The sequence below is a fragment of the Leptinotarsa decemlineata genome, unplaced genomic scaffold (genome assembly GCF_025532065.1).
Source record: "Leptinotarsa decemlineata unplaced genomic scaffold, Ldec_3_MD MMD2_P_RNA_scaffold_2, whole genome shotgun sequence".
In the NCBI taxonomy this organism is placed as follows: Eukaryota; Metazoa; Arthropoda; class Insecta; order Coleoptera; family Chrysomelidae; genus Leptinotarsa; species Leptinotarsa decemlineata.
The window spans coordinates 1144475-1164710 of record NW_027412529.1 but is presented as its reverse complement, the minus strand read 5'-3'; the positions used below and the strand labels follow the sequence as shown (position 1 = coordinate 1164710).

Below are 20236 nucleotides of genomic sequence, written 5' to 3'. Positions count from 1 at the left end.
GCTTCCCATCGATGTAGTATAAAAAATTCAACCACTAAAATAGTTGTTTGAATGCCTTTTTAACCTTCCGCCCTCTGACGGCCTAGTCGATTGTTGCCATAATTACGAGGTTTTCATAAATTCGCAAACTGGCAACATCAGTATGTATGTCTGAGGAAAATAAGAAGAAGAAATAATCAGGTTAACTTATTAAAAATGACAAATTCAAAATTGTAAAGAAAAATCAAATAGTTATATTTTGTTATTAACCACCTGGAAATAATGAAAAATATGAAATTCTCAATTCGAACCCCTCGTCACCGAGCGCCTCGGTTGGGGGTTTTGAAAATTGAAAATAAACCCGATTTAGAAATGGAAACCCCTTTAGTCCTTTTACACACTCAAGGAGGTCATATTCCGCACGTCACTCACGAAGTTTTCAAACTGGTGAGTACGGAACCGCAAATACTACAAATCCCCCTAGTCAGCATGCATTGCTTTCAAGAGACTTCGCAGTACTACAATGGAACGATTTCAGAGTTCATCGGTAGTAAAAACAGTTTGACTTGTCTGACACTACAGGATCCCAGCAATTTGACGAAGCAGGGCCACCATATAAAAGATAAAATCCCTATTTGGACGAAACAAGGTAAGGTACTCTACGATTCGGAGATGTACATGAATATCGTGGAATCTTTCAAGCCCGACATGTACTACCTGCTGTCTGATGGAGATACGAACATGACCAGTTCTCAAAAAAGAGTGTCGAAAGCTGTGGAGAATACAATAACTTTTAGCAAGCAATGCTTGGAACGGCATAGGAAGTCGGACATTCTGAAGGATATGTTTGTCATGGCCCCGATAGCAGGCGGATATTGCTTGAACTCCAGGGAAAAGTGCATCAAGGCTATAATGAAGGACCAGGATGTCCTGGACGGGTTCCTCATTGATGGCCTGCACAACAACGGTCCAGAAGTCGAGTTCTTACCATTCAACGAATTAAAACCTGTAGTTAGCTATGTGATAGATAAATTACCTCCAGAAAAACTGGTCTCCGTGCAAGGCTGTTGGAACCCTTTGAACGTATTGAAGCTCGTGCAGGAGGGAGTTGACGTATTTGACACCTCATATTGTCGTATTTTAACAGAACGTTCTGCTGCGCTGACTTTCTCTATTGACGGGGATGAAGAAAGTGACAGTTATGAAATGAACTTGCGTCAGTCAAAGTTCGCTGAAGACTTTGACCCTATCATTGCGACGTGTGAGTGCCTGGCTTGCAAGAAATATTCCAGGGGGTATATTCACCATCTGCTAACTGTTCAAGAGCTGTTGGCTCCTGTTCTACTCATGATTCACAATATTCACCATTATTTAAGGTTTTTTAAGAAAATTCGGGAGTGTATCGCTAACGATACCCTAAGCGAGTTGGAATATAGGATTTCGGAGCAGTACAAGAGTCACCAAGACAAGGTTATCAGCAGAAAGGCAGATGATGAGGTGTTGCATGGTTTCAGAAACAACGCTGGTGATATAGAAGTCTGAAATTTTCTACTTCGAACTTGACTTTAAAGAATAAGTTTTTGGCTAGAATAGTATCTAATAATATAAATAAAAGTCTCACACACTCCCTTGTTCTTTGGGATTTCTCCATTAACTTTTTGGCATTTTCAGAACCAGAAATAATTTGTACTCGTGGTGTACATCTGAAGATAATATTGTACAGCAAGTATACCACTTGCTTGACAGATGCTTGGCTTCAAAATATATATATATATATATATATATATATATATATATATATATATATATATATATATATATATACACAAATATGCATGTATGTAAATAGAATGACAAAAAATTCTTAAATACAAGTACATAGCAAATAAATTATATATGATACAGTATGAAATATAAAAAAGAAACACTCAAATTTGAAAACTGGTCCACCTAACTGAGCTTAGTCTGCTATTGTGGCAAACATCAGCGTCCTTGCAGTTAACTCATATACAGACTGTAGGTCGCAGTCAATGCACACACTGCTGATGTCGGTCGCATACAAAATGTTTGCTAATTCAAGTTACCGTCGACCAAAGCCCAGCAACCTGGATTTTGTTCTCTTCAATCTTGTATTCATTGAGTTTATTTTGAATGGATTTCACATTCATTGTCAGTAAACTGATTAAATGCTTTTTTTTTTCAGAAAAAAAAGATGCTTTTAAAAACTAAAAGGCTTTGATATTTATTTGTTTAAACAAAGGAAACAGTTGTATTTTCTGTACTATCACTATTGGCTAAATATTAGAAATCTATGGTTTTAACAACAACGTCATTTCTAGTTGTTAAGAATAACACGTTCTCTTCTACTTCTTCTTTTTGTATAATATCCGATATATAAAAGAGAATCAAAAATAATTGTTTCCAAATAATAATTTTGAGAATTTCATCAAAACAGATTAAACTATATTTTGAGTATTAGAAGTATTTATTTATTCAGAAAAACTAGACTAATAAAAAAACTCAACTCTTACTATAAAACTTAAACCATTCAACAATTTTTTTAAATATCTAAATTAAAAGAACAATATTGCTGAAAAAAAAAACACCAAACCACTTTTTTTGGGTAGTTTCACTATGCAAGTCATCAACAGTATATAGTTAAAACAAACAAGTTTAATCTAGCTTTTTATTCTATTTCTCTTAAAGGATTATTCTTCATTCCACGAAATGAAATTGGGGAATCATAATGATGACTATAAAACGAACATTACCATCAACAAACATTAGTTGAATTTCAATAGACTGAAAATAAATGTAAATTCTACATTGTGAAGTGGTCAAAAACATAATAGGTCTCTTGTGAATTGCAGACCATACAAAGTTGGAACCCCCCAACTTTTCGCGATATATTTAGATATCTCCGGCATCGAGTCCAGAACAGTAATGACCTCAATGATTAAAAAAAATAATAATAATAATAAAAATACACCACATTTCTTAAACTATGAAGAGTTTTTCTCAACACCATACTTTTCTGGTTTTGCCATTGGAATATGTGGAGTGTGATGTTTGACATAGACATAGAAGACTTTTTCTCACAAGTATTTTACAACTCTGCAGGCATTTCAAAAAACATATGCTATTCTGTTTTAGTTATGTTAGATGAGTCAGTCCTTAGTAGTGCATATGAAAGGGTTCACTAGGATTCAAACAAGAACATCTAAAGATACTTCATCTGTCCATAATGGGGGTATATTGCACTAGTCAAAAGTATAATGATAATAATAATTTATTGCCCCAAGACAATGTTTATACTAGAAAAAAGACAAATTTGGAAAAGAACAAAAGAAAATTTAACTAATTCGCTCAAACAAATGAAATGGTTTATAAGAAAAGATATTTTTTAGATTTTTTTTCACTATTATTTTGCTACTACTATATTATTCTTTTTTTTTTTGTTTACCACTTTTCTTTTTCTTTGTACATTTGTTATGTCGGATAAAAATGACAACTAATTAGCCCTTGCAAGTTTTTGGCGTTTCTCTACCTAAATATAAAGGAGCTTTTTATCCACCCTCTGATGATGTCGCTTGCAAAGCGAAACCTGCCCCTTCAAAGTATTCTGGTGTGTGGAAACAGCAATTTTTGCCAGAGAGCATAACATCAATAAAATAAACCACTAAAAACAAACTGTAAAATCTCACAACGCGTAATTCTCCATATTCGCCGCCTCAGACCAAGCACCATGAAGAGCCCCATCCATTTCGGTAGCGACCTCTTGCCCCGGCAGCAATCGATGGTTCCTTCCGCCAATGTCAACGCCGCAGTCGTTACATTTGGACACCTGCATGGCGCCTCCGCATTCGGTGATGAGGTAAGGATGCCCGTTGGGGCACTTGTACCAGTGGCCCGGGCTCAGGCCTATGGCTTTCACGATTGCGATGCGCTCAGCTTCAGAAATCTGTATCGGCGAGGCTGTTAGTTCCTTCAACTTTTCCAGTTCGGATTGCAGGGTGTCGTCCAAGTCAGAACTGTATCTGAGGAGGGAGTTCAGCAGATCCGAGATCTTTGTAACCTGGAATCGAAAATGTACACCTTATGAGGAGTTCGGTAGGAAGTATGTTGGTCAGACGAAAAGAATGAAATCTGAAGAAATTAACTTTAAATGTTCAAACCAGTCTCGGATATACCTAACAGTAGGTTGAATGGACTGTCGCCTATCATAAAACAACTACTCCCCTGGCTAATACCACGAAGGGCGTTGGATTATATCCGACAGGCGTCAGTGCAGGATTCTTCACAGAAGTTATTCCTGCATATGCAATTGGCAATACAACTGGAAGAGTCGACCTTCAATTTTGGTACGGGCACACTTGCAGACCGGTTTCGGGCTCATTAGCCACTCGTCAGTGCAAGATAGTGACACTGACTAATAAGAAAGTTTTTCTTCCTTATTCAGAGGAATCGGGCAAATTTCGGATATGCAGTTGGTTAGTACCTTGTCCACTAGATGGAGTGACATTTTGTGATGTTTGCTTCAACTTCGGAAGAGGAATGAAATACTCTGAAAGAATTCCGATTTTCAATTATGGAATATCATTGACTTTAGGTCGATGATGGCCACTATCTTACACTGATGAGTGACTAATGAGCCCGAAACCGGTCTGCAAGTGTGCCCGTTCCAAAATTGAGGGTAGACTCTTTCAGTTGTATTGCCAATTGCATATGCAGGAAATTTTCTGTGAAGATCCCTGCACTGCCGACGCCTGTCGGATATAATCCAACGCCCTTCGTGGTTTTAGCCAGGGGAGTAGTTGTTTTCTGATAGGCGTCAGTCCATTCAACCTAGTGTGTAGGTATATCCGAGACTGGTCTGAACATTTGAAGTTCATTTCTTTAGAATTATCAAAATCACTGTTGGAAGACCCTATATGTACATTAGGATGTACTAAATGAAATCTGTGTTTTTTTTTTCATTACATTTTCTACTGGAGATATAAAAACTAAATACCAACCTGCTGCTGGACGTCATCTTTGGTAACGTAAGTACTGAAGGTGGATGACGTCTTAATCTGTTCAAACTGAGACCGTCTCGTTAGTCGATTGATCTCAAGCGTGATGTCTTCTATCTCTTGGCCAGTGATCGAATCCTCATCTCTCATCACAGCGCCCACAATGAATGAAAGTTGTTCTTCGCATGAGTGAAAAACAGTTTCTTTGAACTCTAGCTGTAGATCATAAAAAATTTTGACAACGGCTTCAAAAATCTGCCATTTGGATTTGATGGCTTGCAGATCCATTTTGTTAATGGGTTGATAGCGCATATTCCTAGTCCTTTCCAGTCTCAGAAGCAAGTGATTTATTGCGGCTCTCAAATCTTTTTTTTCTACTAAAAAATAATGGAATTTATACACTAGCATAAGATCTAATAAAATAAGAAATCAGGTGGTGTACAACTGGTTTACTTGCTATGAATTGATAATTGAATTTAAATATGATAATTCGTCAGAAGAGTTCAAACATTATAATAACATATTTTTTTATATTTCGAGTTGTTAGAGAATATGATGATTCAATCGTGGAAATGAAATTTAAAAATTTCTGAATTGTTTGATATCTAAAAAACTATGTTCCATATGAAAACCATGCAGAATACCAACTCTCTAAAGCTTTCTACAGTGTTAATCATGACTTTCTCATGACTGAACTTCTAACATTAGGTACCAATGTTTAAATAGATAAGGAGTCGTTAAGTGAATAAAATTCTGTTTGTATCAAATAAGATGGTTTCATATCACCAAAAATTGCTGTGGAGAGTTCCTCAAGGATCGCATTTATGGCTCAATACTCTTTTTCTATTTGTAAACGATGTCTCAGATGTTAAACACTTCGGCCGTCATTTGAAATTTGCAGAGGATCCCAAACTGTATAGGCTAGTTTTATATTGTTCTTTGGTACGGCCTATAGATTCCTCTACATCATATTTTTATGTAACAAATTTCTGAGGTGATGTGCATTGAAACCTAAACAGCAGAGGTACCAGTACTCCGATACCAAAATATAAAAAACAAGATAACTGATTTCATCAATAAAACATATGGAATTAACCAAAATCCATTCGGTTGATATCGGGAACCAAATTTCTTTGGACGATCTCAATTCTGGGATGGTGGGTGTTCATTGCGTATAGTCTGATCCGTTCACATCAAAAGATAAGCCCTCGTTAATCTTCAACTCGCAAATTTCAACTTGAGAAGGTTGTCCTTCTCAAGGAGACATCAACTGAACCCCCCTTCATTTTGAAATATAAAAGTGCATACAAATGTAAAATAATAAAGAAAGTCAAGTGAACAAATTGTGTGCTGAATCAATTATAGGAGTTGAAAAAAAACTTAGTTACACCAAGGCTGAGAAGTGAAAAAACGAAAACTGCTTACTCTTTATCCATGAAACTTTCTCTAATAGGTTCTGCAATTCGGCAATCAGTTCATAAGATACGCCTTCGTTCTCGTCTGGATCACCATAAAACTTAGTCTTCACCATGGTGATATCCTCCAGAGTACGCCTGATGTAATTGCTGTATCTGGTTGTGGTTTTGATAGTAGTTTTGCATCTTGGGCAAACCTAATTATTCAGTGATTATTTTCTAAAATTAAATCCACCCCTTTCAATTAAAATATACAACTAAAATAGTATTTCAAGTGGCAAACGTCAATTTGCCTCTAACGCTCCTGTTTTTGAATGCTTCAGCCAATTAAAACTCAGTACAGTTATCACATGACAGATCCCTATCGATATGGACATGGAAAGGGACATGGACAATGTGAAAATGGACATCCATAATATGTCCTTCAGTATTCAAAATTATGGACATTATGCATAGTGTCAGTGACCTGTGATTGTTCAAAAATGTTAAAAGAGGGAAATATACAACAAAGAGTTTTTCTGAAAGTAGTGGAAAATAGTTCAGGGAATGAAGAGTTGTCTGATTTGACCTTAATAATTTCTGAACGTACCTTGGCCTTTATCTCGTCCTCGCCCATCATCAACCAGTTTTCTATATCGTCGGATTCGAAAATGTGTTTGCAATCCTCCAGCATGACGTAGATGGCGTCTTCTTCGTCTTCGTTGCCGAGAAAGATGTGTGTTAATTCATCTCGGTCGCAAACCTTGCAGAGAATGGGGCAGGGATCTCCGCAAAAGCCGATACATCTGTGGCCGCATTTCAATTTTTTCTTGCATGGTTTGTTGCAAGGGGGAACGTCGCACATATATCCGCATTTTCTTGAGCATTTCTGGGAATACAGGTACGAATGTTAATGTAAGACAAGAGTTTATTTTCATTATTATAGTCTGTGTAGACACACAGACTATAATAATGAAAATAAACTCCTAATGAAACAGCAGTCTGGATTCAGAAGTGATCATTCCAGAGTCCATCAAAAGTATTCATAGTGAGAAACTGTTCTGCAAAAAGTAGATGTCCTTAATTTTCATGAACTCTAGAGCTCTTAAAGTACTCATACAATTAATGTCAATATTATTATATTATTTTTGCTATTATCTAAGTTTTTTAATTTCTTATAGTTATTACTTTAGCCTCTTAGCTTCTGGTGATTTTAAATTAATTTCTTTATTATTACTATTATATTATTCTATTTATCTACCAAATGTTCAAACACTATTAGTTAATTAGTACTATCATCTTTATCTTTGATAATAAAGAATGACTCATCTTTAAATCTTTATTTGAAAGTGGTTTTACAATGTTTCATAGTGAATTTCATTCTTTAATATGAATCCACTATGATCCGAAATTTATGAAAAAACAAGTTACTTCACGGTTTCCCCTAAATCTAAACATCCATAAATTCAAAAACCATAATTCCCTTATCGAGGAATAGAAATCAAAACACAACAACATTCAATATACTACACAATACACATTCTTAGAAACAATGAACCTAGAAAAACACCAACACAAAAGATATTACCTGATGTAATCCAAGTACAGGCAAATTTAAAGAGACATCTGGATGAAAAGAGAGGACAAATATCTGCCCAAAGCCTAATTAATGAACCAGCAACAACAATAACAAAATCACAAAGACAATCTAACCGTATGAAAGAACAAACAAGAAGATAAAACGTTCAGTTTGAGTGGAGTCATGAAGATAGATAGATAGATAGCACAGTCTGGTATCTAAGGCGCTCGCATATAATAATAAGGAGTTATTGAAGCTTCAAATCCTTTTTGTGAACAAGTGTTAATATCAAAACATTGAAAATAAAGGAAAACTAGTTGCATCAATGAAATATGTTCTTGTGAACCACTGTTTGGAACCTTTGGTGTAGTAATGAATATTACTGTAGTTTTTTTCCCAACACCAAATCGTTATTTTAAACACCTCGACACGTGTTTCGATCACCAAATGATCATCTTCAAGAGAAACATTAAACTGGAAAAACTTGCAAGGCTAACACTATTTATACTATACAGGTATACCATATAGGTGTATCACACATACAGGCATACCACACCTTTGGTGTCTTCAATTAATTTTACAATATGCCTTATCTATTAATTTTACAATATGTGTAATATAATCTAATCTAATAAATAAATGTTATAGCTATATATAAAACCATTTTCGGCTATATACAAATCAATTTCACAATATTGCCTATCTACTTGTCCTAAATTTATTTTTACATTGTGTCCTTATGTAAGGGTCAGTAAATAAATAATATTATTTCAACAAGCTATATAGTGTGCTATTTGGTATTGGTCCGTCATCATTATTCATATTATTATCTTTACTTATTTCTCCAATCTCATAGGCATCTAGTTGCCTGCTGTTGTTAATTTGTCTAACTAATCTTAATGAACTGAAATCTATGGAATGGTTTTGTTGCAAAATATGATGGGTGACTCCTGATTTTTCAGGCCTTCCATATTTCAAGTGTGCTATGTGTTCCTTATATCTTACTTTAATAGATCTTTTTGTCTGTCCATAATATTTTGCATCGCAGTCCTTACATTCAATTTAGTAAATTCCAGACTTTTCCTGATTCTCGACTTTGTCTTTAGGACTTCCCAAAACGCTCTGTAGTGTATGGCTTGTTTTAAAAACCACTTTCATACCTAGTTCCTTGAAAATCTTTCCAAAGTTCCTCGTATATTGGTGGTATGGAACTGAGATGTATTTATCTTGGTTTTTGTCCTTTCTAAAAGTCAAGATATCGTTCATTCTTAACCTAAACTTCTTCTTCCTTATTATGTCATCTACAATATCCCTCGAGAAACCGTTAGTGGCTGCTATTTCCTGCATTGTAGGTCTTTCTTTTGTGAACCTATCATGTGTTAGAGGGAAAGTCAAAAGACGAAGCACTAAAAAATTCAACCCAGCAAGTTTGTGCTGTCCACAGTGATATGAACTGTCAGGAATATAACTGTACGTTGTTTCTTGTTTCTTTTCTAAATATATCGTATTCTAACCCTCCATATTGGCTCCTCATTATCAAAACGTTAAGAAATGGTGGTTGTCCCTTATTTTCTAACTCATACGTGAATTTTTTTGATAGACATCTATTATTTAAAAAGGAAACAAAGTCCTCAATATTCGATTTTTTGGTATCGAATATCGCGAAAATATCATACATATACTTAGCCAAATCCTAGGAAAATACTTTTGACTTTTTTGGCTTCCCTTTCGAATCTGCTTATGAACAGGTCTGCCAGGTAGGGGGACAAGGGGTTACCCATGGCCGTTTCTTCCTATTGTTCATAAAAGCAACCTGTACAAATCAGTATTCTGTGGCAACCTGTTTATGTTGGCTATAACTAGTGAAAGTGGGGATCCCATTGGCAGTCCCTCATCTTGTGTAAAGAATTCGTCCTTCAGTTGGAAATAGAAGTTCCAAACACCACAGTAATTCCATCATCACTTCTCTGGGTAAGTTCAATCTATCTTCCAGATCCTCGTCTTCAGAAAGCTTCCTGTGTATGATTTGAAGTGCTTCTTCAACAGGAACGTTGGTGTAAAGGCTTTCCATGTTGAAACTGCTCAGTTGCTATGACTTCGATTGCCTTTAGTAATTGGACAAAATGCCTTGATATCTTTACAAAAGATAAGTTTTTCCTTGTAGTGGTTATATTATTGGAAATAAAAAATCATAGTGGAATCATATTAGAAAATGGAGTCCTAACTTATGAAAATCATTTATATTTCACTAACTAGTTATTTATCAGTACTACTATTACTCACCTGATGCTCACACTTTCTTGGGCAGCTCTCTTTGCAGACCGTGCATGGGTCTCCACAGTTCCTCTTACACTTGCTGTGCTTGCAACGGTACTCGCAGGGTCTTCGACATGGTTTGCAAGCCTCCCGACAGGGTATGGGACACTCGTGGTTGCAAACCAATGGGACGCCGCATTTCTCTTTGCATTTTACATGGATGCGACCTTGAGAACACTCTCCGCAAGTACCTTGACAGATGTGGTTGCACTTCAGCTTGACTCCACAAGGTTCCGTGCAGAAGTTTACCCGAATCTTTTGGTCCTCTGAAAAAAACAAATGCAGCGATTTCTCCAGTGAGGTAGAGGTCGAGAGGTAATATCACAATTCCTGAATTGCATGAAATAATATTAGAATAAAACGTGTTTTTCAATGTGCCCAACAATGTTCAATTGCCTAAAAAAGCGTTGACCGATTTTAAATCGGAGAGAATGTAAAAATGACCGTCGGGTCTGAATTGGCGATACCTATATACTACTGATATATAACAATTATCTCAGTTATACTCGGACCAGAAAAATACATCCCCCCTGTACATTGGATCGTTCAGCAGAAGCTGGTCTCCGATATTTCTAATGTCGTAAGCCTGCTACTGATATATAGATGTCACTGCACGGGTTATTTTGATATTTTCTCTATCTCGAATAAGAGGTATCCCAGACAGATGCCTTAATTTTTATCATGTCGTTAAACCTTTGAACTCATAAAATAAATTTCGATATTTATTATACGTTAAAGTACTTTTTGACTGTTTTCTAAACGGGGTACACAGACTGAATAATATGTTTTCGACCCTTAACGTCATGATAATGAAATGAATGATGAGGTTGAATGTTCTAAAATATCAGATTTCTTAAACATCGGGCAGTTGATTTAAGCGACTTTTCCTTTGAATGGCTTGGCTCTAGTTGACTTAAAACTATTACTGAAAGCTCATAAAGATTCCATTTTTCTACGAAAGTCCATCTGTTTTGGTAGTCAATATTTAACGAAAAATAACATGTCCAACTAATTACAAGAAAATAAATGGATGAATAAGAAGGTCCACATTTTTAGACGAGAAAACGTAAGAATATTTTTAAAATATCCCAACATCGTCTCGTAACATCGTCTCGGTTGAATGTTGATATCATTAAGAATTAAGTACTTCGGGATAATGTGATATCAATATCGCCCATGAATCACTGTCACTTTCTCAATTATGGAGGGCATAATGACATTTATGAGATAATGTTGGAAGTAAACTGTCCTTGAAGGACAAGCCCGAGTAAAAGCAACCAAAAGGACATCTCCACTCAAGAAGATGTCCATAGATAGTATCTTCGTGAAGGGGTATGCTTATACTCGCGGTATTATACTTTAAGAACAGTTGAGTTCGTCGATGAACATGATTCAGTCTAGCAACACTATGGTGATGATTTTGAGTCACGAATGCTTTGATTTTGAGACCCTGTTTCAATTAGTTAGCTTGCAGGGAAAGTTGCAGAGAAAGTCACAAAACAAACCCGGATTGGAGGTTTTTAATACTATTAATATTTGTGGTTTCTATTGTTGATGCTACAGATGGTGTTTTCATAAAGGGAGATCTCTTACATATTTGTTAATTGTTGTACTTTTATTTTGATATAATGTTATTCCAATGTTCTATTTTCAATACTTTGGTCAGAGCTAAAATATTCTTTCAATATAAATACTTATACCGATGATCAGAACCTTACTAGACAAAATCAATTCAATAACTTACCCGAATCTTTCAGGAAACATTCAATTCTTTTGACTATATGACCGCACGGACTAGGAATGGAGCAGTCGATCATTACTTTGCAGTTCGTGGTACAGTCTTCGTCGCATCTATTCGGGCACTCGTGGCCGCATGGCAACACGCGCGGACATTTTGATTTACAAAATTTCTTCTCGGGTTCCACAGAACATTCGATTTTGATTGTATGGTTACAGTCGGAAACGATTTTTTCCACCTACAAGAGAATAAGATTTAAAATCACATTCAATGAACAGTAAAGTTTTTGTCCTCTCTATATGGCGACTTTTAAAATCTTCATAATCAATCTAGCAGAGCGTCAAACTACCGAATCTTGTAGCGGTTAACAATTTTCTGGTGTATAGGTCATTGAAGTTTCTTTTCCTAAACCAAACATCCCCTAACAAAGAGGAGGAGCTTTAGAATTGTCAAACTTGTATGTCATACTACACCGCAAAATTCATCTGTCAGAGACACTGCAAGTATAATAAGTGACCTTTGAATCTGTATTAATAATAATAATAATAACTTTATTCGTCTTTTCGATCATATACATGATATAAGACATGTCATAAATAAAAATATGAAAATTATATAAAACAATAATAACGGTCCACAGTATAACATAGATCTGACACTTGAAACAGGTACTCAACTATATACATAAATAAAAAATAACACAAACACACATACACACATATATGTATACATATACATAAATACACATTAAGTAAATTTATCTTTAACTAGGATGAAACAAATGCAGTGAAAGCAATAATCATGATATCAGTGTATCCCGTTCTAAGAATTGTTCTACGCTATAATATCCCTTATTTGTTAATGGCTCCTTTATTTGTTTTTAAATGGTATAATATGCAAATCTTTAATATCTTGAGGCAACGTATTGAATAATGTTATGCCAGTATATGCAAGCGATTTCTTGAATGTCGATGTTTTATGTTTTGGGATACTTAATAAATGTCTATTTCGTGTTGCATAGTTATGAACTATTGATTCATCTCTCAGATTGGGTACATTATTTTTCACATGGAGCAGAGCTTTATATATATATAGATACAAGGTAACGTTAGCATCTTGTTCTTGCAGAAAGTAGGTCTACAGCTATCCCTGGGTGCAATATTAAAGATAGTTCTAATTATTCTTTTTTGAACAATAAAAACACGTTTTGCCCCCCACAGAAGAACCCCACATTAATACATTTTGAGCCATATGTGAGTACGCCAATGAATAGTAAACAGTCCTGATACCACCTAAACTAAGCACGTCTTTGATCTGTCGTATTGCAAATAACGCTTGATTCAATTTTTTGCAGACATAATCGATAGGGGGTTCCCCAGACAAGGTTTTATCTATAAACATACCAAGGAGTTTGGCTGTTTCCGAAAGTTGGATGCTGTTGAGTTTCACTGTTTTACTCAACGCGAAGCTTAAATGTACTGTTTTACTTTTGTTCAGTTTTAGTTGATTTCTATCACATCAAGAAATCATGTCATCCATGACTGAATTAATGTTGTTTTCTAGCTCCTCCACAAGATAGGATAATAAAACCTTGTTTTATATACTTTGGAAGATCATTTACATAGATGGAGAAAAACAGTGGGCCTAAAATGGACCCCTGTGGTACCCCAAGGATAATATCTTGAATATCAGATACTGCATTATTCACAGTCACTACCATTTTCCTATCTTCCATAAAAGATTTTATCCATTCCAGAAGGAACCCCCTAATGCCAATGTTATATAACTTACTAACCATTATGTCACTATTTACTGAATCAAACGCCTTAGCCAAGTCAAATAATATTGAAACTACGTACTTCCGCTTATCGATTTCATTGTAAATAAACTCGAATTTTTTAGCAATAGCGGTCTCAACTGATCTAGCTTTTCTAAAACCATGTTGATGATCGGTTAGAATCTTGTATTTTTCGAGAAACGCAATAATTCTATTTGCTACTATTTTTTCAATAACTTTCAATAACTTTGGCTGTTTTGAAGACACTCGGAAACACGCCTTCCATTATAGAAAGATTCATAAGATTCAATAGAATATCAGATATAGATGGAATGACATATTTTAGAACTTTTATTGTTATATCGTCTAGGCCACTCGATTTTTCATTTTTTAGTTCGGTTATTGTTGAAACTAGTTCAGGTTCTAGCACTTCTTCAAAAAACATTGAGTTTTCGTTAAATTCCGATACCGTATGTGGTAGTGACATGTTCTGACCTACATGTCTTAACAGAGCTACCGAGGCTGCTCTGGCAAAGTGGCAAGCAAAATTATTGGCAACTTCTGTTCCATCATTGATCCGGATACCATTTGCTTCAAGATGAATCTTCCTTTTATTGTCAATTTTGGTTTTCCCTCTAAAACTATTAGCAATCCCTATATACTACTAATGATATATGATCCTAAATATATAATAATTATCTTAATTATTTTCACACAATAAAAATACACCCTGCCACCAAAAAGTTTGAATTCCGTTCTGATCACACGGATTGAGAATTAGTGGGTGACTTGGCCAACAGGTGAAATTTTTACCTTTCTATCTTCGCAGAGTAGGGGGAACTTGGTTATGCTATGAAACACAACTATGAGGAACTATTAAGAGACCCACTCAATCGCTCCCCCTGTATAACGTAGGAAAAGCACCAAAAACTTACTAATATTTAAATAATGGAAAAGGGAACCCAATTCGTAGCTATATGATAAATTTTCAACAATACCCTAGGTGCCAATTCGAAAATGTAAAACAGATATAAATGCAATAACATATACAATATAGATTAGAATTTTCAAGATACGTTCACCAACTAATCGTGAAGGGACTCTCCTGAAGTCTCCAACAAAAGCCACTTTTTCCCAAAAACTGCCCCAAACTCTTATCAGAAACTCGACGATGTTTTCTAAATCAACTAAACTGAATCAAACCACGAATAATTATCAAAACCCAATATCACTTCTCGAAACAGAGATTTGAAATATCTCAATATTTCAATTCATTCAAAACTTTCTCTAGAATTTCCAACCTTTGTAAGAAATTCAACTGAACTCTGCGCACGACTGCCTTAATTATTTTTTGTCTCTTCCAAACTTCATTCAGTTAGGGGATGAAGTTCAAATTCCCCCAGGAAATTCTCACCCCATCAAAATGACTGAAATTGTTTCCAAGACTAATACTCTTATCGCCCTCTCATGGCCAGAAGAACAAGTTCGCAAGAATTACCAATTGCTTCCCGATATTTCTAATGTCGAGAGCCTGCTACTGATATCTAGATGTCACTAGTCATTAATTTTGTCACGTCGTTAAAATCAACGCTGTTTAGTCTCGTCTGTGCACTCTGAACTCTCAGAAGATAAATCTAGTTTATTACTTCGATACTTTCAAGGTTTTTTGACAGTTATTCTCAATGGGGTATACTGACTGGATAATATATTTTCAACATGATAATGAAATGAATGATGAGGTTGAATGTTTTGAAATATCAAATTTCTTAAACATCGAGCAGTTTATTTTAACGACTTTTTTGTTAAATGGCTTGGATCTGGTTGATCTTAGGATTATTACCGAAAGCTGATAAAGGTTCCCTTCTTCAACGAAAACACGTGTTTTGGTACTTACTATTTGAGGAAAATTAATATAGCTAATTTATACTTTATTACACAAGAAAAGACTTTGTCCTCCATAAAAACTAGCCATGCAGATACAACACCAAGAAAACAATTCATCAAATCAAATAACAATTACATTTTCTAATAAACTTACCATTTTACGGCAGTTGCCGCAAGGTGCTTCACAGGTCTTTGTGCATTTGTGACCACATGGTAAGCTCTTCAGACATGGTTTACGACACGGAATCAGATCGACGTCTTGTTTACAGGCAATTTTGAAAGAGTGATTGCATTTTCTTTTCTTCTTCAGGACTTCCACTTCACATTCTGGACATTCTTCACAGCACATTCTTCGACAAAGATGAGCCTCGTCAGTCTGATTAGTGCACCCTTTGAGATATCTATCGCACGGTTTCATGCACTTGTACTGTGGAATTACTTTACATTAGTGACTTTTGGGGATATGATGGATTAGTCTGAACAATGTTATTTTCCTCAAACAGACAATGTCTTTATGAGGCCTGCAGTGCCTCATGAAATTAACGTTTTCACACTGTGTGAAATAATTATGGAGTCAATTAATATTTGGATAATTCAATTAGTTCAACGAAATGAAAAATAATTCATATGACATTTCAAGACCAACCTTTAAATGATCGGGATCATCGGTGATATGACAACCCCTGGTACATGAGTGCCCGCAGGGTTCCACTCTGGAATCGCAAGGATATGGACACCGAAACAATTCCGGGTTGATGTGACATGGTTTTTTGGCTTCGTGTCCACAGGGTAACTTCGTGTAAACGTCCTCTTTACATTCGTACACTGTTGGATCTGAGTGGCAGGTGATTTCGACGAGATGCCCGCACTGTAATTTGCGATTCACAAGATACTTACACGGGCCGCATTCTTTGAAGCAGAGCTCACGACATATGTGAGTTGGGTCTTCGCATAAGACGCTATAAAATAGTAACAGAGTTGTATCTTCACATCCGTGAAATGTACGATCACACACACACATTAAATTTTCTAACCTACACACACACACACACCAGTGAAATGTACAAACACACGTGAAATGTACAAACACAAACACACGTGAAATGTCCAAACACACGTGAAATGTCCAAACACACGTGAAATGTCCAAACACACGTGAAATGTCCAAACACAAACACACGTGAAATGTCCAAACACAAACAAATACACGTGAAATGTCCAAACAAACAAACACACGTGAAATGTCCAAACACACGTGAAATGTCCAAACACGCAACACACGTGAAATGTCCAAACACACAACACACGTGAAATGTCCAAACACACAACACACGTGAAATGTCCAAACACACAACACACGTGAAATGTCCAAACATACAACACACGTGAAATGTCCAAACACACGTGAAATGTCCAAACACACAACACACGTGAAATGTCCAAACACACAACACACGTAAAATGTCCAAACACACAACACACGTGAAATGTCCAAACACACGTGAAATGTCCAAACACACAACACACGTGAAATGTCCAAACACACAACACACGTGAAATGTCCAAACAAACACACGTGAAATGTCCAAACAAACACACGTGAAATGTCCAAACAAACACACGTGAAATGTCCAAACAAACAAACACACGTGAAATGTCCAAACACACGTGAAATGTCCAAACACACGTGAAATGTCCAAACAGACGTGAAATGTCCAAACACACGTGAAATGAACGAACACATACACCTGAAATGTCCAAGCTGTGAAATTTCCGAACACATACACACACACAAGTGAAATGTCCAAACATACAAACGTGATATGTCCGAACATACACCTAAAATGTCCAAGCACATGTGAAATGTCCGAATACATACACGTGAAACGTCCGAACACACACGTGAAATGTCTGAATACATATATGAATTGTTCGAACACATTTACGTGAAATGTCCGAACACACACATGAAATGGTCACGTGTATGTACACGTGAAATGTCCGAACACACATGTGAAATGTCTGAACACATGTGAAATGTCCGAGTGTCTGAACAAGAGCAATCTCATTATGATCGTGAAAAAGCCCATAGCACGAATGAATTTGTTTAAAATTTTAATTTTAAAACCTTAAATATGCATAGTGATTTAAAAATATAAGAAACTGTCTCAGATTATCTATTAAAAAAAATAGTAAGTACATGTTTTCAGTTAATTTTCGGGTTACTCTTCTAAATACTAACTTGCTACATTTTTCCCTGCATTTATGAAGGACGTGTTCTTTGTCTTCAACATGGCATAATCTTTTGCAGAAATGACCGCATCCCAATTTCGCTCCACATATTTGACTACAACCTCCTTCCGGAAAACTATTGAAATCATCTGCTTTTTTAACAGGAGTTATTTTGTCATAGTGTACCTGACAACGGAGCATTAGATTATGACCAATTGCGTTTTGGCTCTCCAGCGCTTCTCTTATTTTCGGCCAAATCTAAAAAAAATAAGAGTAACTTTAATCTGCTCGATAATGTACTAAAATTCTCTACCTTACTGTTATTACAAAGAAGATTCATATTTCCCATGATGTACAAACCGTTTCTAGCCCGCGATAAAGCCACACATACTCTGTTTTCAATTTTTAAGAATCCAATTTTATTCTCGCTGTTGTTCCGAACTAAAGACAAAAGTATAATATCATTTTCTTCTCCCTGGTAGTTATCCAAGACTGCAATTCTTATGCCTTGCAGCAAATTGGAGTACTGTCTCTTTTCACGTTGCATCTCAAACATTTGACCCAAATACGCAACCAAAATGGTAATTTTCTGAAAAAAAAATTCACAAATCTTACAAAAACAACCTAGAATCATACATAACGACAAACTGCTAAACACAATTCAAAGTAGTTCATATCTAAAAGAAATATACCCAGCTGTTTTGTGATCTTATGAAAGCATTTGACTGTGAAGATCACAGTATACTCATGGAAAAATTGGAAATTTATGGCTTAAGAGAAGTCTCATTGAGATGGCTACATTCTTATTTATCAGAGCGTACCAAACAAGTCTCACTACAGGGTATGATGTCTGAGTGTCGAGTCATGTCATGTAGAGTACCCCAAGGTTCGGTGCTGGGACCACTGTTATATTTCTTATATATAAATGACATTGCCTCAATTGAAATCAAAGGAAAATTTACTCTATTTGCTGATGTCACCACAATAGTATGGAATAGCAAAGATATTAATGAACTGAATGATTTCGTTTCAGCAGATATGGAAGATGTTAGAAAATTGAGTGATTCAACTAAATTATCTCTGAGACATATGCATCTTAACCTTCAAAAGCACCATTAACCTTCAAAAGCACGATTAGTGAAGTTTTTCTAGGCACTTCACCAACAGCAATGGAACCAGTAACCAAGTTTCTTGGACTACATGTTGATGACCCTTCATTCTCTATTCATATTTCATCTTTGTGCAAGAAATTAGCTATATAAGGTTTTAGCAAGAGAACTCAATTTCTTACCAGCAAAAGCTGCATATTGTGCTCTAATTGACTCTCATTTGAAATATGGGATTTGTTTTTGGGGCAACAGTTCTTAATTCTTACTAAACTCTGTATTCCTCATAAAAAAAGAACATTGCTTTATATCTGCAGAGCAGAGCCAAGATACCCTTGTAAACCTCTGTTTAAATACCACAGAATGTTGACATTTGACGTATATATTTATTTGGGAGAGTGTATGCTTGATTTACACAAAATTTTGTCATGCAATCAATTTAAATTCCCGATATAATACAAGGCATATCAGCCACATGATCTCCTCACCTATTACCAAAAGCTCAATGATAAAAAACCACGCCAAAGTTTTGTTCGATTCTCACATGTTTTTGTATCAAGATGAAGAAGTAGAATGCCAAAACCGTTCTTTCCTAAAAAATTTACTTTTCCTAAAAATATACCTCGTTCAAATGTTTATTTCTTATTTGTATATTGTTGTAAATTATGCCCTAAAGAAAATAACGCCGCCCGCCACTGGTAGCTATAAATCAATTGTGAAGTAGCTAAGAGCGCGCGAATAATATTACCGACTTCGATGGAATTCCGGCAAATTTTCTACCGCCTTCGATTACGATATATAAACGCTAGCCACGAGCATATCGACACAGTCAAGTGGAAGTTACAGTGCGGTGCGCGAAGCGATCTAGTAAGGCGCTAGACATTCGAGTAATATTCATTACTACACCAAAGGTTCCAAACAGTGCATCTTAAATTCGAGTAATAGTTGAAGTGTTTGTTGTATTTAAAGTGAAATAAAGTTAAATTGAATTATTGTTCAGTGTAGTCAATTACTGGTCAATCCACGGGAAAAAACGTAACAATATACCAAATTTAGGAGTACCCTAAAGGAGCTCATTTTAGACTATTCATTTTATGTACTTTTATGAAGTAATATTTCAAGATCTGGATTCCTTTTGTATCTGAATATTGCTGTTCATATCCATTTAATGTAGTTGAGTTTATACGTATATTTGATTCTGTGATACTTCTTCAATTTT

General features: G+C 35.6%; 2 protein-coding genes across 3 annotated transcripts in view; one reads left to right on the top strand and one right to left on the bottom strand.

Moving 5' to 3' along the window:
• The first annotated feature begins 164 nt into the window (after window positions 1-164).
• LOC111504112 (queuine tRNA-ribosyltransferase accessory subunit 2) lies at window positions 165-1606 on the top strand. Its single transcript, XM_023158603.2, has one exon. The coding sequence runs from the start codon at window positions 262-264 to the stop codon at window positions 1519-1521; it is 1260 nt and encodes a 419-aa protein (XP_023014371.2). The 5' UTR covers window positions 165-261; the 3' UTR covers window positions 1522-1606.
• Window positions 1607-2700: 1094 nt separating this feature from the next.
• The window catches only part of LOC111504111 (NFX1-type zinc finger-containing protein 1), a 41249-nt gene continuing 23713 nt past the window's right edge, over window positions 2701-20236 (bottom strand). The window contains exons 11-20 of one of the 2 annotated variants that reach the window (XM_023158601.2): window positions 18225-18500; window positions 17922-18169; window positions 16326-16638; window positions 15834-16106; window positions 12025-12256; window positions 10248-10546; window positions 6996-7274; window positions 6417-6603; window positions 4995-5368; window positions 2701-4054 (exon numbers count right to left, since the gene is read on the bottom strand). In XM_023158601.2, coding sequence (XP_023014369.2) covers window positions 3680-4054; window positions 4995-5368; window positions 6417-6603; window positions 6996-7274; window positions 10248-10546; window positions 12025-12256; window positions 15834-16106; window positions 16326-16638; window positions 17922-18169; window positions 18225-18500 — 2856 coding nt within the window. In that variant the 3' untranslated portion in view covers window positions 2701-3679. The remainder of the gene's footprint in view (window positions 4055-4994; window positions 5369-6416; window positions 6604-6995; window positions 7275-10247; window positions 10547-12024; window positions 12257-15833; window positions 16107-16325; window positions 16639-17921; window positions 18170-18224; window positions 18501-20236) is intronic. The other variant, XM_074180885.1, reaches the window with a different exon arrangement.